General features: G+C 41.2%; 1 protein-coding gene across 2 annotated transcripts in view; it reads left to right on the top strand.

The window, feature by feature from the left end:
• Nucleotides 1-25026, top strand: part of LOC105674000 (zinc finger protein rotund-like) — a 151342-nt gene that overhangs the window by 58278 nt on the left and 68038 nt on the right. For both annotated transcript variants that reach the window (XM_012370030.2, XM_067358008.1), the window contains exons 3-4: nucleotides 20238-20306; nucleotides 20389-20440. In XM_012370030.2, the coding sequence (XP_012225453.1) occupies nucleotides 20238-20306; nucleotides 20389-20440 (121 nt within the window). The remainder of the gene's footprint in view (nucleotides 1-20237; nucleotides 20307-20388; nucleotides 20441-25026) is intronic.

Below are 25026 nucleotides of genomic sequence, written 5' to 3'. Positions count from 1 at the left end.
TTCAGCGAAGACACGAGCACCGGTGTGTCGGGCTGCCGGAACCGATCCGGGTGAAAAAACCGCGTACAGTTTTTTCGACGGCGCAAGATAGCCGCCCCAGGCTGTATCGTAGGGGCGCGTATGCAGATCATCGTGAAAGCCAAGTACAAAGGGTCCATAGTCTCACGCTATTGTGCCGTGGCAGGTAAGATAAAAGTGGCTGGCCCGTGGGCCTGAGGTCCCTACACGCGGCTGCAACCCCGAAAAACACACGTACACACGCACGCACGGACGGCCGCCGGGTGACCCGGTCTAGTAGACCAGCTCTTGATGTCTCTTTAATTTTTATTAATGACGGCGAATTTGAATTTCTGCATCGGTGATATGGGAACCGCGCGAGGCGGTTCTTGAGGGACCGTCAGGTACGAGAGAGGCGGACGTACGTACTGCGAGAGCACGTCGTAAGTCGCGTACGTGACCGTGGCCCTGGGAGCCGCGCTTAAGGGAGATCCTCGTCCTCGTCATCGATCATAATTATCCGCTTTCGTACCTCGTTGATCCGCGCTGCTGCGCGACAGGTGAGGATTTTGGAGAATTTCTTGCGATCTTTGGGCGCGAAACAGTTACCGGGCGGAGTTTCGTTCGGCACGAGCGCTGCACAGAGAACCTATCGTTTCAGCGCGTTTGCTGCACATTTCTCATTTTCAAATACACCGATCCAACAAGTAAAGAGGATCTTAAATTATATATTAAGTTAAGCGGAAAATTGGAAAAATGAATTGGATAAATTTGCAAGCGATAAAGCCATTTAATTTATTTGAAAAAAAATGAGGTGCATTAAATTATTCTTTCTATTTTCTTTTTTTCCAATACATCTTTAGGTCAGTCTTTACTTATTTCGCTAATTATGGCTTTATTTTGTGCAGCATAATTTATTCAGCCAATTAATTCAATTTTTCTTGCTTAACTTCAATTTCAGATTTTTTTTATTTCCTGGATTACCATATTGCAATTTCTGGCATGTGTTGGAATTTTTTCGGTCAATTGCTGTAATGTAATTTAGCAAAAATTATTGATTTCGCGTCCTGGGAAATTTTATCATATATTATTTATCGCTTTTGCTAGTTTATATTTTCGATTTAACAAATTATGTGGCGCGATTGAAAAATTGGGTTATTCGTACATTGCGTGTCTGAAATGAATGATCTGTATGTACGACGGTACGAGATACTAAAAGGAGGCAATTAATACGTCGCGCATCGTCGTCTCTTCAAAAGTAACGCGTGGAGCAAAGGACGCCGCGGAGAAACAAAGAGGCCAGTGTTTTGGAAGGGCCACGTGTTTTTTAATGACGAGTAACAGATGCCATTGCGTTACTTGCGATCGATCGTGACGACTAAAAAAATCTACGTCCTGGGAAATCGCTCATGCGACAGTTTTCAATTGCGAAATTAAAACAGGTCAAATTTGTTAATAATGCGAAATCAATATGAGCGTTCGATGAAATTAGAAGAAATTTTTGTTTTTAAATATTTAACAATTGTCCGTTGGGCTGTTTTAGTTGTTAATACGAAATATCTCGGCATTAATAATTAAGCTATGAGAGAATTAAATATTCGTTTTATTAAGTTAAAAGTTTAACCCAATTGAAAAGAAGATTTCATTATCTACTTATACTCTTTGTTTAATTTGTGAAAGCGTTCTAATTTCCAATGTTAAATATTTTCGTAACTAGGTCATTAAATTTTAGCAAATGAAAAATCAATTCAATTTACGTTACAAAACCTGTCATTAAAAAAATAATGCGATATTCTGTAGAATGCGGTACTTTATATGACATACAGTGAGTGATGAAAGTCTATGATATATTGAGTATTACGTCGAATTGAATCTGAGAAAAACAGTATATCGAGATATAAATAATGATATAAAAGTATTATATATGTGCAACAATGGGAACAATAATATTTTTCAATCTTAAATTAAATAAAATTGTGATTAAAGTGCATAATTATCGAGCAAATTTTTACGTTAATTACCGCAATATAACTGAATATATATCGAAAAAAATTATGATCAGAGATAGCAATTCAAAGTCGCGCAATTAAACTTTCAAGCACTTTCTTCTCACCGCAATTAAATTTCGCGAAACTTCCAGCTATCTCGAGAGATTCTCAAAAAGTTTCGGTCAAGGTGTCGGTAAGCTCAGAAAGTTCAACCACAAAGAACGAATATCGCCGCGTTCTTCTAGCAAATCGAACGTTATTCAATTCTTTTGAATGTCTTGTTTTTTACAAATTGCCTATTAATAAAGAAAAAGATAAGCGGAAAATGTCGCAAAATTTGTTGTCCACAGATTTAGCACTGGAGGGTTGAAGATCGAGTGGAAATCAATATTTAACTTGGTGGAAAGAAGTAACGGAAAGGAAAGAAAGATGGAAAGCAAAAGAAGAAATAAATTCAGAGAAATAACGAATTGATTTTTGAGAAACTATAGTTATTAATGTTGACGTAATCTTTTCGATATTTAAATTTAAAAAAAATGTGTCGGTAAAAAATCTCGATCGTAGAATAAAAAAATTTGCAGAAGAAAAGAGTTACTTGTGAAAAAAGTAACTATCGTCATTCTTCATTCTTCTTTCAAATGAAAAGTAAAATCAACAGTATCTCATCGCAATCAAGTCATCTTTGTGTCTAGGAATACATAACATTCATTTTAAATCAATCTGTTAAATATGCAGGAAAATATCGATTTGTAGATAAGGTTGTTAAAAAAAGATTAAGTAAATATTGCATCAAATTTACTCCCGATTTGCATTTAACGCGAATCAATGCGGTTTAGTTTGCGGTTCGTGCGATAGATAGGTCACAGAGGGTCATTAGATTTTTATTCTCGCATCTTCTCTTGACGACTAATAACTACAATAACGTGACAATAACCGAAGTGGATGGATACATTCTTCAACTGAAAAGAACACGTGAAATAAGACTTCTAAGTATTATTTTGAAATCAGAATAACACCGAGTATTTTCACATCAAAGTATATGCGATAAATCTGCATCTCCCTTTGGAAGCTGTTTATTTTTGAAAGTTTCTATTGATGTTGAAAGTTTCAGAGGCCCGTGGAATTAAGGGCAATAGTTTTCAGTCGTGTGCATCCGGGATTTTTGCCGTCAAGTGTTGTCCTCGAGAGTACAAGCTTCAAGTGCGCTCTTAGCCTACGATCATCGCCTTCAATAACGCCGGTTTATCCTACAAAGAACGGTTTGGTGCGGTTTGGTGATTCCTTCGATACTGCGGAGCAATCGAGAATATTTTTATAAAGTACCGGCCACACACAGCAGGAGGAAGTCGCGGGTTCGTTCGTCGTCCGATGAAAGCGGGAAAGGGTGGGAAAAAGGGCGGCACTCGTAGAAATAGAAAAAAAAGGAAAAACACAGTCCGGGATCGATATTGAACTGCGGAAAAAAGAAGGGCGGGAAAGAACGAAGGTGGAAAAAGGAAGAAATCGAGGAAGGCGAGCCGGGGGCTTTGAGGAACGACAGTATGCTGACGATAAAATGAGATTTTCAATACTTGCCTGGAAAATATTATGGAGATATTCGTCGTTCGTCTAGACGGATGAATCCATTATTTTCGCGGATTATATCAGCATTAAGTGTTAACCGATTCTTCCCCGTAAGATCGAATACGGAGTATCGCTGTCAAATTACTTTGCTGTATTTAGCTAACGCGTCACGCAAGTGTGCGATAAATTCGATACGCGTGACTTTGGCGAGAAATCTTCAATATTTTGTTTATCACGTGGAATCATCGCATATTTTCGTCGTACGCATATCGGAGCATGATTGTGAAATCGGCTATTTATCACCATTTCTTGCATTTTTTTTTATTCGCGGAGGAGAAGGATTAATTAAAATGAAACTTTTGAAACGTTGCATCGACGTGGAGCGTATTATGAATAAAATTAGATTTGAAAAAGGTAGCTTTTAGTTCTTAGCGCAAGAAAAGAGAAGTAATACAAATTACTCGTGTATCTCTAACTTACTTTAATAATTATACATATATGTATGTATGATGTATATGATAATCAATGCGGAAAAAATAAAGTAAAATTTCATTTATACAATTAAAATCGAAGCATATTGGCAACTATGCTTCGAAAGCATAAAAACGGAAGAATCAATGTTGTTAATAGTATTGTATAATAGTAGTAATGTGACGTTCAAGGGGATTATCTTCGAAATATTTGAAATTTACTCCAATGTGTTTGCGGTATTAATATTATAAAGCTGGAAAAAAAATTGCGCGAACGAGCCAACTTGAACAAAAGATAATATTTTATTCTGGAGATCGTGGAATATAACTTCTTCTAGCTACATGGTGAAAAGGGAAGAACGAACGCCTGGAAATGACGAGCGTACGAAGGAAGAAAAAAACCAAGAAGAAATATCAGGATCGATATTCGACCCGGAAAAAGGAGCAGCGGCAGAATGGGGAAAGGGCAGGCGGGCAGGGGGAGCCAGGGGGCGCTCTGCCGAAGGGGTAGGGGCACGGGGCAGGAGGGGGAGGAGGGGGGTCAGGAAGAAAAGTGAGAAAAAGGAAGCGCCGCACATCGCAGAACCCCGGGCTGCACTTTGAAGAAACGTACAATGGCGAAACGCTTCCTCCTAATATTTACAGAAAGACATTCGCGTAAGTCGTAAAAACGTCTCCTTCGAATAATAACAAACAGGAGACTCCGTTCCTCTTATCTTAAAAGTTTATAGCACGGCGCGAACTTATCCGGTCATTTCTGCCGTTTCGATAAAAAAAAAAGAAGGAAAGAAAGAAAGTAGATCAAGATAGTTGCGGAAGCAACATACATTTTCAAAACTTGGAAAACTTGTGACCGATCGCCACTTTGCGATTGGAAGGAGCGCCAATGTGTGGTGACGTCAAACTAATATAGCGGATTATACAAATATTTCGCGCAAGAAATTGCGTCACATTTTCGTGTAATCGAAACTCGTATAATTCAATTCGTAATGCGAAAAGTTGGCCCGATGACACGGATGAAAAGTTCTAAAGTTGGCTCGATGACACGGATAAAAACCGCCCCAGCTACCTGACCTCCGACGTAATCCTTTCGTGACACGCCGAATGATTCCACTACAGATTCAATGATCATCGATCAAACAGCACGAGTAACGAGGCGGAGACCGTTTTTCTCCGTGAAAATCCGGTAACGATCTACGAAAGTATCTTTTCATGCCTACGTTGATCAAGATCGATGATGGAATTAACAATATCGGAATGATGTAATAGAAAAATGAATAAAAATGCCAAGTTTTGTATTATACAACAGGATGCTCTATCGTTTAAGAAATTTACACAACACAGTCGTATAATTCTATTAGAAATTAACTGTAAATTGTTTAGTAAGTGATATTAATATAATCTACGTACAATAATATATAATAATGTACAAATTTAAATAATTACAAATTAATCGTATACAGAAATGAATAAAGTAACACGCATTATTGATTATTTAGTAAGTGAAACGCGTTTGAAATCAATCCATATTAAATGACGGTTAAAAGTGCATTAGTGTGCTTAATAATATACATTAACTCAAAAGTTAATTTAGGCTTTGCATTGCAAGAGAGGCCACTCAATGATCGCGTTTCAGATTTTAATGAGATTTTGCATGAGTGAAAGATTCAACTGACGCGTTCTGGACTATTATGTTGCTGCAGCATAAATCAGCAGTGTATTAAAACACTCACGTCTCTCGTTCTCGGATAACCGTTCGATTATCAGCGGGACGAGAGCCGGCTTGATAAATCCGACAGCCGTTCGTAAATGGAATCGCAAGTTCGCACGTATCATTTTATACCGCGTTCCGGCAGCAGGTGCCACACATTCTCCTCGTCCGTGAAGCCAACACCTGCCTACCGGCAAATAAGATCGGCGACCGCCTTTTGCCATCGCGCGAAATAAAAAGCGCGAATCAATCGACGCGCGATTTCGTAGCTCCAAGATTCGGATCTGGTCTCGTTACCGCGCGTCATTATAGGCGATTCGATTCTCATTGCAAAAGCAGCGGTTGCGCGTATTCCGTTATTTAATATCGATATAAAGAAATCGTTATCGTAGAATTACGCGGTGTATGTGGAGATTAGATCGGAACGACCGGCAGACGCAACGACGATATCGATTGTAATGTCTGAAATAATTGCGCAACATTCGCGGTATGAAAAATCTATCGCGAAATTTCGGAATCGGAGAGTTTCGGTACCTTGCGGTACCTTTACATCGATAAACGGAGCACGTTCGCGTTGAATTTCGCAATACTAAAAATAATTTCTCGTCAAATTGGCGGCGCGGATACACACGCGTACTTTGATGAATGTTCGGCCTACAATTAATTCTCGTAACGCTGCATGCGAAAGAGAATGAATAAAAAAATGTAAATAATAACAGGGCTCGCTCGTTGCTCGGAATACGTTCGGCGGATACGTATGAAATTCGTATGGTTTCGCGAAAGACCATGGGGATTGTTAAATGAATTCTATCTCGAGAAAGAAGATATCCACATCGCCGTTCTCGGTACACGGAAAATTCGAGAGCTTTTTACATCCAAAAGAGAGAGATCCAAAATCTTGAAGTGAAAATGAAACGAGAAAAAGGAATATTTTTCCTCCGCGTCATTCTTCCGCAACAAATTACGCACTCGTGTTCACTCGTGAAATGCGCGCGCGCGCGCGCTCCGCTTCCTATTAGAAACGGCACAAACGCATCATTTACGGCCGTGTTGCTTATCTAAAGCTGTCCCGCTGATAAATGTACTCGTGTCTTCGTTGAGAATGCGGCTTGTGTCAAACGGGCCGATTCGAAATCTCGGTACGAGAAATATTTAGCGTTTCGAGGACACCCTCGACGTCGGATCGAGTAGCCACTTATGTCCGCAGTCGTTGAGAGTAGAGTATCACGAAGACGTCATCGCGGCCATTAGAAGGCCCCGATCTCGTTCGCCGATCGTCGGACTCGCCAACCGCCACTGTCCTGCTGGAGGGCCTGTTTCAAGGGTGCCCGGTCCGGCTCATGCCGTTCCTCACCGCGTGAGAATTTCATGAGACAAACGCGCGTCTGTGCTCCGACGCTGCTTCTTCCTCCTCTGCTCGACGTCGTTTTTGTTACGCGCGCTTACTTCTCGTCTCGTGAATAAGCGCCGCGTCGCCTAGTGCCAAGTGCTTCCTCCTGGACAGGAAGGATCCTCTCGAGACGTCCTCGCGTATCTTAGGTCCGCCGGGCAGATATATCGTGCAGCTTTGACGACGAGCGCGCGGGAATTTATTTTATCATTTCAAGAGGAATTAGGAGTTGTGTAAAATCGCATTTGTATTTATGGCACATTTGCGACGAGTATGTGCGTTGTTATTTTTTTGAAATCTAAATTAAATTAAAAATACGCGAGTTTCTTTCGTCACGTTATATACAGTTTACAAATCTTTTTGTGTGAAACTTTTTTATCAAAACACAGCGAGAATTCTATAGAATTGTAGGAAACCCCCCAGAGAAAACTGTAGATTGTTCTTGAAATGATTCCAAGTGCCGTGGCAATGTTGGCGTAAAAATGAAATACCAACGCGATAATTAATGGGGTTGATCGTCTGGAAATCGTTGGCATTGATTTTTCATAGCATTGCCATGACGCGGTTCTGTTACGTCGCATGTCACGGCACGGCGGCGAGAAATTTGAGAATCAACTTTTTCCATCCCGTCTGCTTCTACGTGAGAGTGAGATTTCCATAGACGAGATCCCTCGCGCTCGTCGCAATTTTACTTCCTCTCCGTTACCCTCCGGTGGCTGCACATCCTCCCCCGTCTGGATGCAGGGAATGCACCGGCGAGCGGGCGGCGGGGGAAGGCGGGAGCGCGTAGACGGATAAAGGCAACTCACGGAGGCGGGAGGGGCCGGGAGGGGATCGGCGGTAGGGGGTTTAGCGTCTCCGCTATTCCTCCCCCATCGAACAGGTCGCGCGCGCTGAGTGCGCTGGTAAAACAGCCCCTTAAAACGGTTTTACTGCCGCGCACGGGGCGCAACGACGTCTAGACGCCAGGACCGTAAAGTTTGACCTACTCACCCCCGACCGGCCCGCCCCGCTTTCGCTTCCTTTACCTCCTTCGCCGCTTTCCAGCCCCTCTTCCCTCCTCGCTCCCTGTCGCTCTGTAGAGGCCAGCCGGCGTCCCTTAACTCATGTACCACGGACCTTGAGAAGTAGGCCAAAGGGTTGTACTCCGGCTCCTGTAAAAGAGACTTCTAACCTTATAAGAGTGCTCGACCCTTTTCTTTCAATCTCTCGGTAAGAATCATTCGCAACATGAAAGTCTTGACGATTGACTCTTCGGAAAGTTACAATTTTATCATTTCTCTAGCGTAAAAATCCTCGCTTTAGACGATCTGTAATTGGCGACGGAATTCCAGATAAAAATCTATTTATGTAATTTCGTGTAATGGAAAATTGGATTTGAAATTAAAAAATCGAAATACATACACAAACAAAATACGTATTACTCATATGTATGTTTGTATGTATTCTGATTCTTCAAATGTTTTCTATATTACACAGCGTGTAGAATAATAAATGGAATTTTATTCTCTCTCTCTTCTTTCGCAAATTATGGATCCCCTAAAATGAGTTTTAAATTACAAGCGTGGCTTTCATTCTTGATTACGTAATGAATAATTTATTGACGTGATGAAAAATAATGTATGACTATCGCGAGTTTATATTCGAGACATAAGAAGCGCATATTATAATAATCATAAAAATTAATCTTTGAAAATCTGAAGCCAAAGGAAAGACGTCACATTTGCACATAATTGTATATTTTAATGAATTTTCTTTTGTAATAAATAAATTTTGCCTAATAAAATTTTGATATCGGCTCAATCCGACAATCTGCAACTTTTGATCCACTGAAAAGATTTCTCAATGAAGTCAGAAGGACTTTTGGTAATCTACGCACCATTGACTTGGAGAAACGAAGGGTTGCTTTGCCCTACTGTGCCAATAGAGGGTCGTAATGCCGATTGACTGTTTCATCCCTTCAGACACTCCGCTTTAGACGGCAATGCATCTTTATTGAAGGGAATTTCTATTGAAATCGTCTTCTAGTTGATATAATGTACGTGTAACAAAATATATTTCAAGATACAATTTTCAAATAAGATTGTAAGACTATAAACATTTGCAATAAATTATATAAATTACATTAATTAAATTTGTTTATTTTACACACTTTAACTACTAAATGATTAGAAATATAATTGCTGTTATTAATCATTCTTTCGGGTATGAATTTATACATAAGTATACGTATTATAATTTATTTTGGTATTGTACTCTGAGAAAAAAGTGGGAAACAAAGTTTTATTTTCTTATGTTTCTCATATTGCGACGTGTTTCATACATTACCCTTTCTCGTTCCCCTTCGCAACTTTAATCCGCGTGAATAGATGACGAAACTGGGGCAAAGGGTTACCGTGAATAGGGGTGAATAGGGGTAGAGGGAGATCGACCCTTCAGGAATTTCATTTCGACGCGTCTTCACCTACGCGACTCGTTTCTCAACGTATTTTCATTCAAGATGCTATCAGACCCCCGTAGCTGTAGTCAAGAACGATCGGTCGAAAAGCGATCGACTATATTTCGTCGAGAACTGGAATTTCATTCTATCCTGGAATTCTCTCACGAATGCATTTTTTATCGTCATCGCATCGAAAGCAGGTATTTTGGTTACCGCAACAAATTCCACGGGACATTTTTATCGATGAATTCTGCCGATGACAAATATATGCTCTTATCGTTGAGATATTGATATTATATTTTCTGTAATATATATAATCGATTTCGTATATGTTACTATACATATATGTCATCACTAATCTGTGATTTGCATCTTTTATTACAAATTATATTAAACCATAGACTCATTTTGTTCCTCTTGACATTAATTGTCCTTTTTTTCAAGTATTAGGCGTTAACAAAACACGGCTGCAAGTTTTTGAAATAACGCTTAAAGGGTGCAACGCAACGTCGACATCCGCGGACGTTCGCCCTTGAGTTTATGCAAGCCGGAAAACTCGGTCAAACGAAAAGTTGGACCTAAAGGGAGTCACGTAGCCCTTTTGAAAACCACCGAGTGTTCCCACGGTTCGCAGAATTTCCGAGAGTGTTCAAGTATCCCGGGACCTTTTAGCGTTAATTGCAAATTTTTTTCTGATTTTCCACAAACGGAAATTGCGTCGTTAGCGCAGAGCAGAGAAACTTTTCTTGATAAGCGCTAGAAAATCTACATAAAACACGCGTATAGCTGTATTTTTTGAATCTTATTCTTGTCATTGGTAATAATTCATCCGTAGAACTTTTCTAAAATAATTTATATTCTTTTTATATTATAATTGTGAATGCTACGCGCAGCAAATCGAAACATCATGCCAAACTCACTAGAAATCATCGTTAACTATTGTGAATTGTAAATAAGTGGAGACAAATTTTCTAATAATGCTTGAAAGAAAGGGCAATCTTTTTCGGTGTATTGTCCGCTCGCGGAAAAACGCATCGATCCATCGGTGTATTGCGCCGAAACGATTCCTCCAGCAAGGAAATATCTCTCGGCGGGTTTCGCCCTCCACGTTTTTACAGCGCGGAAAAGTGCAACGCGCGGCTTGTACTCTTTCCCTCGTTTCGTATCCGGAAGAGCTTCCGCTGCCTCCCCTCGTCCTTGGAATACGACTCGGCGGTTAGTGCCGAAAAAAGGAGAATCGCCGCGAGGTTCTTTCAAATAATTCTCCTCGCGCGCTCACTGGCCCTTCTCCGCCAAACGAGCTTTCTACACGGCTGCCGCCGCAGAAGCTTTTTGTGGCAAACACACGAGAATTTCTTTCGGCGCTATACTTGCGAGGAACTACGGCAGGATGATTTCCAGTTAAGGACAAGGGTCGCTTTAATCGAATATACTCGTGATCTGCGTTGGAATTTTCATGTGTCAAATAATGTTAAATTCTATATTTTAGTATTAATGCATGTACAACATATTCTTTATCTTCTTTCTCTGTAGAATAATATCTTTACTCCAATTTATTTTTATTTTAAATAAACATTTTTTCCTCTTGTTTTTCTTGTTTTAGTGAAATTAGCTAAATATGTCTTTGATGCATTCAATTCGAATTTTCGCATTGTCAAGATTCACTTACGCAAGTATCTTTTTTTATATCGTTTATTCAACATTATGTGGATTTTACATTACAATCGATCGAGCTTATTTCGAACTAATAATAATATCATTTTGTGACTTAGAAAAAGGAGAAAGGGATTATTCCAATGTATCTAAATATTGTACGTATATAAAATATCTCTTTTTTTTCCACCCTAAAATGCAAAATAAAGCTCGTTTTAAAAACATAATATAAATGTAAAAGAGAGATAAAAATTAAAATATTATATGAAAATAAATTATATTAAAATAATAGTTGCCATTAACTGCGCATTGTGTGGCTGTAAAATAATTCTATCTTCTGCTTGTATAAGATTATGTATATGTAACATGAGCGAGCATATAAATTCCAACGCCGTGTTCTCTCACACGCAGACAGAACGTTCCGACGAAGCCGGTCACCACGTGTTGCCCTCTCGAATCGTGCGATGGTCCGAAAGAGAGATATACAGTAATGTGCACTATAGAGGAAAATAAACTGGTAGGGTTAAGAGCTGCAAATTTTATGTCGTTTACAAAAACAAAATTGTTGAAACGGAGAAAACGATAAGATTGGAAATATTTTACGAACATCTATAAATCATTTAGTAGAATCTCTGTTTACAAATTTTACAGCTTTGCACATTTCTCAAATATACAATTACGCGTAGAATTTATTTTCTTTTGCACAAAATTATTTTCTTTCCCGATAGACAAAGTAAATGTTCTCGGTGTGCTAAAGTTTTTACCATTTAATCTTGTGTTTTGCTATTAATTTTTGATCTGTTTTGTTAAACGCAAAAATTTCTAACGATTCGAATGATAAAATCTGGAGAAATACGCAAGATCCAAGTAATAAAGCGGAGATAAAAGTAACGGTAAATGACGGATAAACGTCAAAACGACGAGAGATATATTTTCCGGCGGCGCGGCATTCGGTGGAAGATGAAAGAGGGTAGGTTGGATGGGTGGCGGTGCAGGTGGAAGCGTAGGAGATTGGAGGTCGTAGGTAGACAAGCAGACGTATAGGTTTATGGGTTTCCGCGACCAGGCCGCGGCTATTCCGCGCGTCTGGAGCACGGCTACTTTCCCCATTCCCCTTCACCTGCCCGCCTACATCGGCTTCTCGCAACCCCTGTCGCGGCGAAATCGACGGGGGGTGGTTGTAAAAATTTTACTGCGAATTGTCTGCAGAACCCAACCCGCCGCTCGACGTTACGACCGGGAAAAATAGGAAACCCCCGGGAAACCGGCGGAAAAACTCGTCTGGGTCAGATCTCCTCTCCCCCGCCGCTCGTTCTATTCCCGTCTCTTCGCACCTCTTCGCGCCTCTTCGCGCACCATTTAGGTCAGCGATCTTATCAACCAACGATGATATCGCGGCTGGCTCTTGTCCGTCTCGAAGGATTTCGGCTCGTTCTTTATCGATTTTTGGAGGCGTCCGAAATTTCATATCCTTTTCAGTTTATCTCCAGCACCAATCTTTTGCGCAATATTTTAATACCGGAAACGCTTGAGATAAAGATATCGTTTTTTTTTTTAGTTGACGATAAAGTGCGAACAGTTTGAGTAGTATTAAAGTTATAATTATTGTGACAAAGGTTGCTAGAAATTATGTTATTAAAAAATTCTGCTATCTCTCAAAGAAATAATGTCCATGGAAAAATAATTAATATTTTATTCTAATCTTTTTAATTTTTAACGAGCTGTGTTTACACGAGCGTGTTAGAAAAAAAACCATTCTTTCCAATCGTCCTAATTTTCATAACAACAGTTATGAAAATTTCAGGCAATCGGTTATCAAAACCAATGGCTTGCTAGACGGCTGAGGAGAAAGGCATGAAGAGCGCGAGAAGAGCGAGAAACGCCACCAATCTGAGGCCAACTGTTGAATTTTATCACTCTTGGTGTCCCTTCTGTTCCTCCTCCTCCTCCTCCTCCTCTCTACCCCCTCCCCCCTCCCTCTCTCTCTCTCTCTCTCTCTCTCTCTCACACAGTACTCGCATGTCCTAGAGCAGACTAGGGATGAGGTGCGAGGGAAGAACAGGAGAGAAACGAGAGTCATGGACCACATGTGCCTCGTTGGCCACCCTTGCGTTCCTCCGAGCCTAAAGGACAAAAAAAGCCACGAAAGCGATATGGCTCTACTGACACTCTGTGGGAAGACACGTGTGTCTTGCATATTCCTAAATGAATGGTGGCGTTGGAGGGTCTTTAACCGGAGATAAGCCGGAGAGAGACACTTTGCTCACGCCGGAGAGTATTTTTAGCCTCGTCGCCGAGAAAATTTCTCAATAACAATAATTCTATCACTCTCCGCGCTGAAGTTGTATGATGTTGTTTTCAAATTAGGCAAGATTTTCTAGGTACAGTGGAGCAATATTTAGAGATGGAATTTTTTTCTTATTTTTAACGACTAGATAATTAAAGAATTAGATGGTTAAATGTATAATTAAATTTCCGTTATACTTTATACTCTTACGAATCCTATACAGAATAATCAAGTTTGCCACTTTCATTCTTTTAAAGCTTCAATGCCCTAATTAATGAATATCCCACCAATTAAACCATTTATCAAATTTCCGCCATTTAAATGGATTTGACTTCACATTTATATTTGAGGATATATATAGGATATAAAAAATATAATAGCATATAAAAAATTATACAAAATTTGCAAAATATAAATGTATCATCGTAATTTAAATAATTCAAGAAAACTATTAGCCTGGAAGATGTTTAATTAAAAAATAAAATTCTTAATAATATTCTACGGATTTTTATACCAACACATATTTCCGACGATGATTTAAACGTTACGATGATACATTTATACCTTGCACATTTTATATAATTTTTTTTGCAAAATATTGCTTAAACTATTTACTTTCTCTAATTCCATTGATTCATCCGATTCTACTTATATCACACTCATCGCGGCTGAGAATATTCGCTTTCTTTCAGACACAAAATTAACAGGCTGATCACTGCTTCTCGTTCATTCGCATCTCGTAATTTCAAGGATTGCTGCTCTGACGTACGCGATAGCCGTTCGGTGGCTCTCTTTCTCTCTCAGAGCCACGTGTGCCACGTGTGCTGCGTAACCCTTGAACGGCCAAGTTTTACCAGCTGTCAGCGTTCTATCGGACCGAGTAACCGTCGACCGTTCATCGACGAGACGATCTCCAGTCCCGCTCTATCAGAGTGGAAATCCGAGCTTCTGGTCGGGTTACCGCGGAACGACGGATGTTCGTTCCTTCACCCCCGGCGCGGTGCATCTCGTCGCATTCTCGGTGTCCGTTGGGACTCATAGGGTCGCGAGCCCCCCCAAGATATTCCTGTCATCGGACTTGGCGAGCGACAGGTCCCTAGATCGCGAGCGCTCGGACCATTAATTTTAATATCCGAAATCTTTTTTTCTTTATGTAATATTTTTCTTACAGTACAGTGCATATTAAATATCCACATTTATTACACGATACACTCGCTGCTATTTATAAAATATTAGTGCTACTTAAGTCGCGGCGATACGACTTTGGCAATAATCGTTTGTAGAAATGGTGCGCGGTAAATGTACCCGACACTCATACGCAGTACCGCCGCTTTTGAGAAACTTGGAATGTAACTTTTTATAAGTCGTGCATTCCTGCGTAAGCAGCCGTTGCCGCGAGATCTTATGAAGATATTGTGCTAATCTCTGATTATACATTAGTTTAATACTTGAGATTTCAGACCGCGCGACACATTATTATATTTTGAATCTGAGAGGGGCGATTCTATCTTCAATCGCTCAGACGTTTAATGCTCGGCCGATAAATGGGCTACGTATAATTTGAATGGCCACTACATCTTGTCCGCAGCGAAAGGTTGTATTAAATCGATAGTAAGCGTTTCCATTCGGTCTGCCTGTTACACAGCAAGAGAAACTGACTGCGTTGTACTTACTAGCGTAACAATACACCATAATTTGCATTCAACGCTTTATGAGATGAACGAAGCTATATTATCTGCATAATAAGCGAGAATTGTGGCCATCGATCGCTGTCGCGTAATTGGTGATAAATCTTGGCTTTAATCGAATCGTTGGAAATTCGGGCATTCTAGTTTTCCTTCCCGTCTCTCTTTATCAAACGACAAGAGACAATTCGTGACATTATCGACGTAATTGACGAAAAATTATGTTTTCAGTTCTCTCACGTTGCGTTACAACGCGACCACGTGCAGATACTACTACTCGCTGTTCCGGTAAACAAAGCGCGCTGTCGCGCGCACGAGGTGCGTGGCAACTGCGTGAGGCTCCCTGCGTAAGATACGAAATCGCGGACGTCTCCATGAGATAAAAAACAAATTCTCTGCGTAACTGTTGACGAATCTCTCCTTTTTTCAGTCGTCTCGCGCGACGGCGTCGCATCGCGACGCCGTCGCGCGCGCGAGCAAAGAAAAAGAGTGACGTCACGCCGGGCTAGTTCGTTGGGCTAGGTCGTGGCACTCCTTGCATCCCACCTTCTCCAGCACCGCCACCCTCCTCCTCCTCCTCCTCCTCCTCCTCCTCCTCCTCCTCCTCCTCCCGCCGCCTCAAGCATCGACTTCTCTACCCATCCTCCTTCTACGAACGGCGCACGACCCCTGCACCCTCGCCCGTCGCTCCGCGCCGCGCGCCGTGCCGAAAAAAGCAAGGCTCGCAAAAGGACGCCCGGCGTCGTGGCGCTCTTTGGCTGATCAATACCCACCGCCTCGTACGCGGACGGACGGTCACGCATGTGCACGGTGCGGGCCGCTCTCTTTCTCTTTCTTTCCTTTCTCGTTTCGGTCCTGCTTCGCCACCCTTCTCGCCTTCGTCGCGTTCGCCGTCCCTCTCTTTGTCTGCCTGTCCTTTTCTTCATCTCTCAGCCTCGTCCCTTTTCTTTCTCCCTTGCGTCATTCCACTCGTCTTTCCCCGATTGTCTATCTTTGTCCGTCCTTCTCTTTCTCCCTCTCTTTCTCTCTCTCTCTCTCTCTCTCTCTCTCTCTCTCTCTCTCTCTCTCTCTCTCTCTCTCTCTCTCTCTCTCTCTCTTTCTTTCTCTCACTTTCCTCCCTCCCTCCCTCCCTCCCCCTCTCTCTCTCTCTCTCTCTCTCTCTCTCTTTGTTTCTCTCCCTCTTTCATTCTCTCTTTCTTTCCCTCTCTTTTTTCTCTCTCTTTCCCCGCACCGCGTTCTCTTTCTCTTGTTATCTCTTCGTCTTTCGCGCGCTCTCGATTTTTCTCCTTTCACCGTCTCCCGATTTTTCCTCTCCCTTGTACTCGTCCGCCATCCTTCTTCCGTGCTCGCCCATCTCCTCTAACCGGCTTCTCTCTTCCAACCCTTCCCTCCTCTGTTCTGTCTTCCTCCTGCCCCTCACTACATACCCCCGCCGTCTCCGTAGAGACGGCCCGATTTTTTCCTCCCGTTTCCTCGGCTCCGACATTTTTTACACCTTTTTTCTCCCCCCTCCAGCGGCTGCCCATGCGCCGCTCCCCCGCCATCGGAATACAGCCTCGAGCATCCCGCTCTCTCTCCTTCCCTCTCTTTCTCATGTCGCACATACGCACATGATCTCTTTTCCTCTCGTCCCGTCTATCCTCCGCCCTTTTCCTCCTCTCTCATTCGCCCACCCTCTCACTTCCCACCTCCCTTTCATTTTTCCCTGCCTTTCACCCCCGCCCCCCGCCCTCCCTCCCCCTCTCTCCCCCGGCCCCCTTGCCCCCGGTTCCCATCTTTTTGATTTTTTTTTTCACGACTACCCGACCACCTACCGACGCTGCGCGTCGGCGTCCTTTTTCTATCGGGACGCTCTTCTCGACCATCGGCTCGACCATGTACTCACATGCACACGTACGTACAGCGTACGGCGAGCGCGAGAGGGAGAAACGGAGAGATAAAGAAGGGCGTAAAGGGAGCCTGGATGTGAGAGAGGAAAAGGAGAACCGCGAGGGGTGCGCGAGAAGAGCGCGGTGGGTGGGTGGGTATAGTATAGGAGCGGGCGAGGGTGGGAAGGGGGGAGGGGAGGAGGGTGAAACTGGCTGCAGTGCCTGGATGCGAGCTAAAATGTATTTTTTTTCTTCTTTCTCTATATCTTCCCTTCGAGCGAACCGTGGTAGGTTGGATTACCAATCCAGAGCTGTGCCTCCGGCACGTTCTTCTCTGTCGAGCACGTAGGGCGCTGGACGTAAGGGCTCGCCGAGCGATTCGCTGCCACGGACGGCACTTTAGTACATATCGTTGATACCGATATGGAAATTATTCAGCTGAATTTTAACCGGCCTGCACACACACAGACACACACACACAGACGCGCGCGCGCACGGAACCGCTAGATTCAATTTGAATTGATCACGTGTATCCATTGCTTTTGATATTTTCGTGCTTTTGTACTTGCAGACACAACCACATTTTTGCACGATGGGACGTTCTACTCACTAGATCACTCTTTTAAGATGGTATTATTAGGTACGTGCAAAGGTTTTTATGATATCGGGTTTTTAATAGACGATCCCTAATAGAAACCCATCTAAACTTTTGCACCTGCTATATTTATATTGTATTAGAAGATATTGATATCTTTAACAAGATGTGAAAGGAATAATACTAATAGTGTCCGCTACTTCTCAGTACGAGTGAAGAGAGCTCGATTATAATCTATTTCTGCTTTCGATTTTCGTTTTCTCTTTATCGAAGTCGTGACTTTACTTTAAAATAAACACAGAGGATTATTAAACAGATTTATTAAACATCGCATTTTCCGCTATAAGCAGATGTTATAAAGTATATTATGAATTGTCAATAAACCTGAAAAGTAAGCAGTCTATTTTTTCACTCAATCAATTTCAGTAATCGAATTTCAATCGTTAGTTTGCGAATCGTCGAATAAGCTGTAGAGCAAACTCATCAAATATCAAGATTCCGTTTCATTTTATTCATTAGGAACGCATTACCCCGACATTATCTATAGAGATCTCGCTTTTAGAACCGCGCGGTCGTCGCTGTATAGGCGATGCCATCCAGTGACACATGGTTAGATTTAAGGGATGAAATTTCTCCTCGCCGCTCAACCCCCACCAGTTCTTCCTCCTCCTCCTCCTCCTCTCTCTCTCTCTCTCTCTCTCTCTCTCTCTCTCGCGCCGACAAAGTCGATTGCTCTCGAGCGTACGTATGCGTCTTACGCCCACTTCGACTTCTACTGGGTTTCCGGTCTTTAAAATAGATACGAATCGTCCCACGTCCTTCCGCCGTTGCTCCGCTTGCTCCTGGCGCATCTTCCCCGCCGTTTATCCCACGTCATAATCTCCGTGGGCGCGGAGATGCTTCTGCGCCGAGCATCATCGACGGGCCACCATCCTTGATCCAGAAAGCAGCAGTATCTTCGTCCTATCCGACGCTCCGACGGCATTCCTGCAGAATCGGATCGTTTGACGAGCCACCTGTAGCGCGAAGGGCTAGTGCCAGCCCTTCTCCAGGACGAGCACGATCTTGGTCGCCTTTTCGGCACGACTTGATCCATATCGCCGTCCGTATCTCGCGCGCACAGCTTTTTGACCTCTGGCTATATTTACGTCGTTGTCGTAAAGGCATCTCGATATAAATATCTCGTTTAGTATTATGCGCGCTATGAATATTAGATGTTTTCGTCAATACACTGCACCGGGTATTATCGGATTATTCATAGCGGATATTTATTGTCCGATATGTTTAAATTGTGAAGGACAAGGTGGATATACGCAAATGATATCATGAGTCACGCGAGATGCACTCGGCGATCTATCGTTAAGCGGAAAGACTTGCTATCAAATACCGTCTATACGTATGTACGTATATACATATATATACGTCAGCGAATGATGGAGTATCTACATAGCAGTTTCCAAGTTTTAAATACATTTTCTCTTCGTTCATTTATTGATCCTCCGCATACAGACGACGTGTTTTTCACGATACATGATTTTTATATCACTGAATATTTTTACGTAATCTAACATTGATATTTTGTATGAGCATATATCACTCGTATTACAATGCTGAGGTGGAGATATGCATTTTTGCGAGCCATTTCATGTGATGGGTTAGTAATATATTAAATTCGCCCTAAGATGCTTATCATCAGGCGGTTAGAAAAAAATGTTCTTATTTAAAATGAAATAAAATCTTGAAATTCTGGAAAAGTTAAGTGCTGTAAAAAACATACGTGTTTCACATTACACATTTTTTTCAAGCAACTTTGAAACATTCCTTTATATATCTCTTCTGTTTTGAGAGATAATAAAAATTATAATTTTACCTTTTGTCGTTTCATTTTTATGTATATTGTAATATCAAGAAATGAAAAAAGAAAATATGCAATTTTTTATTTATTAGAGGAGATTTTTCCGTCAGATAGAAAGAAGAAGAAAGTGGTTCGAACTTTCGGTTTACGAGACATAGCCCATTTCGAATTCTCGGGGTGCCGTACACGATCTGGCGCGAGCATTGTCGAGGTGCGGAAGGTCATGCCGGGGGATGGATGTGGTTTAGAGGGTCGTGGGAAGGGAAACGGGGTCATCCTTCGATAGCTCTTGTGGCCGCTCTATGCGTGCCATTGGACCGTCGCAAGGTGCTGCAGACGATTAATTCCGCGGAAGTACGCTTCTGGATCTCAAAAGGCGTTTCCGAACGATAATTGGCAAGATGTTGAGTAATTTATGACGAACAAAATCGGGACATCCCCTTAGGAGTTTGTCCAATATTTCATATATACTGATACTGTACTGATTACGTGTCCAAATATATAACTGTATGTCTAATTACGTTTTCTTAAAATAAAATTAATAAATAATTTAAAATAAAAAAAGAAAAGAGAAAATAAATAAATAAATACCTAAGAAAATATTTTTAAAAAGCTGTAGTAAACCAGACAAGGACATTGTTTTTTTATTCTACAAGTCTTCTGTCTGATTAACGACCAAATAATATTTAAGAGACAAATATCGAAAACTAATAGTGATACTTTCCTGTGTTGCAGCAATGCGCCCCGCACGACAAAGAAAGCGACTACTGGGGTGGCGGCCGAGGCGCGAAACAAGGTTACGAGGTGAGACAACCTACTTGGAAATATTTTAGTGGTCTATTTCATATACGTAGTCGTCGTGCTAATTCTACTTGGTGAAGCGCAGCACTTTCTGTTGCAGGCGAAAATGAACGCGGACCACGGTCAACTACAGAAAGGTGAGTCCAATGTTAATGCGTATGTTTTCGTGTATTTCTAATTCGGGAAAATTGACGTTTTCCTTCCATTATTTAATCCGCGAACCATCAAGGCTAAACTACACATGTAATTAAGGCTAAGCTATATATGATAGAGAAATAGGACGACATGATGTGAACATCTAGACAAAAGACGATGTTTTACAAAAGCGATCATCTAATCTAACGATCTAATCTAAAGTTAATGGAACTCGCGTTTTTTTTTCATCAATAATTTTTGCGCTATAAATACACGGTTAACGAAATCTCGTGGTCCAATCAATATTGTAAATTTTATTTCAACAGATTTGTAATTAAAATTTTATTGATCAAAATACTTGATGCTGAAAATAGAATAGTCGTGAAGAAAATACCGTTTAATTAAAGGAATTTTAAGAAAGAATCGATTATAAATTCCTTGAACAATACGCAGTCAGATAAAAATGATTAATATCTCTGAAACGTTTTGTGCATCATCTTGAATAGCAAGAGATTGAGGACTTGTTTACCTGAAAAATAGGGTCCGTCGTGGGCACTTAAATCACGCGGAGCTTCAACCGAGACCTCGCCAAGACCGTTTCGGTGTCTGTTGGCGTCGCGACCTCGCGTCAGATGCAAACACTTCCTAAGACCTAACCGCTGGTCGGGAACCGGTTGTGACTACGTGCGTGACGTAAGACCGCCGATTAGGAGCGAAGAAAAAAAAGTAGAGACGCTGCATCGAGCAAATAAAAATAAAAAAAGAGAAAAAAAACGCACGAATGTGAATTTATTATCGGACCGTATTAGATGCAGGGATCGCGCTCGTAAACATCCTTTTTAAAATTTAATATCTTATTTTTCGCTTGTTAACATCCTTTAATTCAGCTTCTTTCTTTCCTTCTTTCCTTGCAATCGGAATTTTGGAACTGTTTTTATTTAAATACGAGATCTGCAGCTTTTATAAATAGACAGACAGATAATGGACAGCCTTCTGCCATAACGTGCAAAGGTGCGCTCAAAAATCTCGAGGTGTGTCTTATGCAAAAGTTATAAAACAATTGAAAAACTTTTTAATGCGTGTAAAACGTAAGAATGATATCATATGTAATCCGTATTGAATTTTTTATATTTCGAAAATCGAAAAAGTCGATCACAATCAGAGGAGAGAGATAGACTGTTTTGAAAAAGTTATGTCTCTTATCAAACTCTTGAGGCGAAGGCTTCCGCGTGTAATGTAACCGATTTCAGGGGACAAATAGAGAAATCAATCGTAAGCACTTTTGATAATAATTTGCAGCAAATAAATCAGGCCGTTTCTTTTTTCCCGTCATCAAAAAAAATTAAGCAATCGGTGATCTCGTTCGTAAAAGGAGAGGCACATCTCAATGCGCCTTTTTCACTGTCAATGGCACGCGTGCTGACTGGCTTAGGTTGGCTGTTTACGAGATAAGCCTGCCACCCTTCCATTCCCGTCAGGATCGACGGACTCTCGTCAGTGATTCATGCCATAGAGAAAACGCAAACCTGTCAGGGATAAAAAAAAGTTGCGCGACCACCTGCGACATTTCCCTCGATATTGCCCTGTAATTTGACGCGTTTGCTTCCGTGACAAATATTATTTCAACTGTATCTGACGTATCATCATCCATGCAATACTACTAGTATGATAGTGTTAAAAAAAACTTTGTTTTTATTAAACAAAATTTATCACTGGTTCGGCTCTATTTACTTTATTTTTGTCTTTTTTTTTTACGTAATTTTTTACAGGTTTTCACAAGAGTAAACCTTCACCCTCTCTATTATTCGATACTTTCGAGCGATTCGTACTGCCGTCAGACATCTTGATACACCTGCGCGCCCTCAATTTTACATCTTATTCTAATTCACTGCCAATTTGATTCCTCTAGCCGCGTGCGTGTAATCATCATTACATCGCGTGAATATCTTTAACGTACTTTGTGCCCATCGGGCCCGATGTGGATGGGCCCTAAAATTAGCCGCCGGCCTGGCAATTGCGCAAAGATCCTCGACTATTCGTTAATGCACGGATCGCATGATGGCGAAATTTCGGGCCCCGTGAGGAGCCGCAGGAGGATGTGTGGGACGACGGAGCCCTCAAGGCCCCCTCGCGCTCGTCTCATTATCGTATTCGCTCGTCAAGTAATGCGAGTCGCTCGTTTAGAAATTCCTTGTCAGCAGCCTCCAGATCTGTCGCGATACGCCAGCTTCAAAGTAACGCGAACGGGATGTGTCGTAACGTGTATGTATGATTTATTCGGTGAATATATATTTTGATGAAACAAATTAGAGGTTTGTGTGAGTGAGTGTGTATATATGTGTGTGATGATCTACTGTAAAAATAACTAATTTGAGGAAGTTGTTGGAAGATTGCTGTGCTGATTAATGTCTTTCTAAAATTTTATTCAATCTAAACTGAATAATTTCTCACGATCATATTTATCTCTGAAATTTGTATAAAAGAGTCATATTAATTGATTGTTGAATTAATAAAATTCAATTATATTTGTGGTGGTCAAATATTGTTGATGTAACATGATCTTTTTTTGTGTGTGCAAGTGTCTCGAATTATTATAGAATTTATGCATCCTCTCGAAATTGCTCGACATGACGATCGAAGGGAATATATTAATGCAACACGCGGCTCACCTATGATTCGTGCTCTCTTGATCACTCCGTAATTATTGGAAACTATTTTCTCTTCCGAGCTGTTAGGGCGAAGAATCGGATTACGCTAATCTTAAGCGGATTATAAAAAGCGACTTGAACTTCCGTCTCTTAACGGGTTAATGGAGTTTTTTGCAGCAAGTATCAGCAAAGGTACTTTGGTAATAATTTTATCGGCAACTTCCTACCACTCTGATGGAAGATCGTGCCGTCTCGTGTTGCTTTGTAATATACATAAATGAAATATTGGCGAGCGAGCAGAAAGCGAGAAAAGCACTATTCTCTTTTAATAACGAATGTTTTCTGCGCCTGCTTTTCTCTCGAAACTCTTTTCGCGCGAGCGAATATACGAGAAAACGGATTGCATTCGTATTCGAAGGGGTAGGAATCGGCTCGTAAACAGGTCGATAAAAATCCGACTGTTTCTACGTAAACAGACATACGCGGAAATCGGACCGCGTGTTCTGTCAAAACCTCGAATACGTGTGCACATATATCAAAATTTGGCATCTTATTCCACGAGCTTCTTCTCAAATCGAGCACGCGCGCGGTACTCTGCTATAATAATCATAATATATATTCGAGGTTTTTATTCAAACAAATGGGAGTAATTAAATTAGAAGAAAAATTGAGAATTGAAACAACTGTTTTTTGTTTGATATTCAATAATTTATCGTACAGAACATTTATTCCCGGCACGCGGATCAAAGTATGTTGTGCAAATGCAGGTCGTGTTGGAACGTGGCTCGAATTCGGTTACAACGTGCTCCCGCCACGGGTTACAACGTGTCGAAGAGTTCGAGGTCAATTAAAAGTTGGAGTCTTCCGTGTCCATGGACAGAGAGTAGAGAAGGAAGAAAGATGGGGGCAAAAATGAGAAACAGAAATTTCTAGCGAGGGATCATCTCGTTTAGCTGCCATATTTCACGTTTTTCTTGAGAGCAAGAAATTTACTGCCAATTAAAGTACTCTATGGGTCCTTTCAGCGATTGGCAGACAATATTTGCTTCAGTAAACTCTGGTCCAACGTTCTGCATCGGTTGTTAGATGCGGTCTAAAGTTCGTTCGTTTTGTATTGTTGAGAATTTCACTATCTATTAGCAATTAAACGAATTATAAAAGAAATTTCGAAAAGATTCTAGTCTTTTAGAAGTTGTGGAAAATTCTAAAACTATTTTTCGATTTCTAGAATTTGTGTAAAAGTAGATGGCGGTTTTTTTTGTAAAATTTTCATTGGCGACAATAATGGACATCATTACTCATTCGCGTCTTTAAACCTTAATTCACGAAAAACTCTTTATTTTCGTCGTTCAAAAATTTTACATTTTGCAAAAAGGTTGGCGACTCTAAATGCAACGAGGAATAACATTAGGTGTTTATTTTTCAATTTTGCAACATTTTGTATGTTTCTCTGAACACCGACGGTAACAATACCGTTTAGAACTGCACAACTCGTTGAATTTGGGCAATGCTATTCTCGTATTCGCCTATCACTTTTACATTTCTCGTGTTGGCGCGGAAAGCCGTAGCGCCGGCTCCAGAACGGCTACGTTTGACGAGAAAGAATACGTTAATTCTGTTTTCACCATCTACGTTAACTCCCGCTTAAACGAGAAATACAAAAATTTTTACCTTGCCCAGCGAGTGAGCGAGTTGCACAGCTCTGATTTAGAATAAAATGTTGCAGTCGCCGTCTGGCGATCGTCTAGTTTCCACGATCAGTACTTGAAATGTTTTTACGGCTTCTCAACTCTCGCTTTCCTTCTCCGCCCTTATTTTCTCGTCACCGTCTCAGTTTGACGGCTCTCTCGGAGATTTTACCATGAGTATAGTATCCCTTCATGTTCGCACTTTACGACGTCGTTTCGCGATTTTATATCGCGCCGTTGCGGGTTTCCATC

The sequence above is a fragment of the Linepithema humile genome, chromosome 6 (genome assembly GCF_040581485.1).
Source record: "Linepithema humile isolate Giens D197 chromosome 6, Lhum_UNIL_v1.0, whole genome shotgun sequence".
NCBI lineage: Eukaryota > Metazoa > Arthropoda > Insecta > Hymenoptera > Formicidae > Linepithema > Linepithema humile.
Note: the sequence above shows the minus strand (reverse complement) of the source record. Positions and strands in the feature narration are given on the sequence as shown.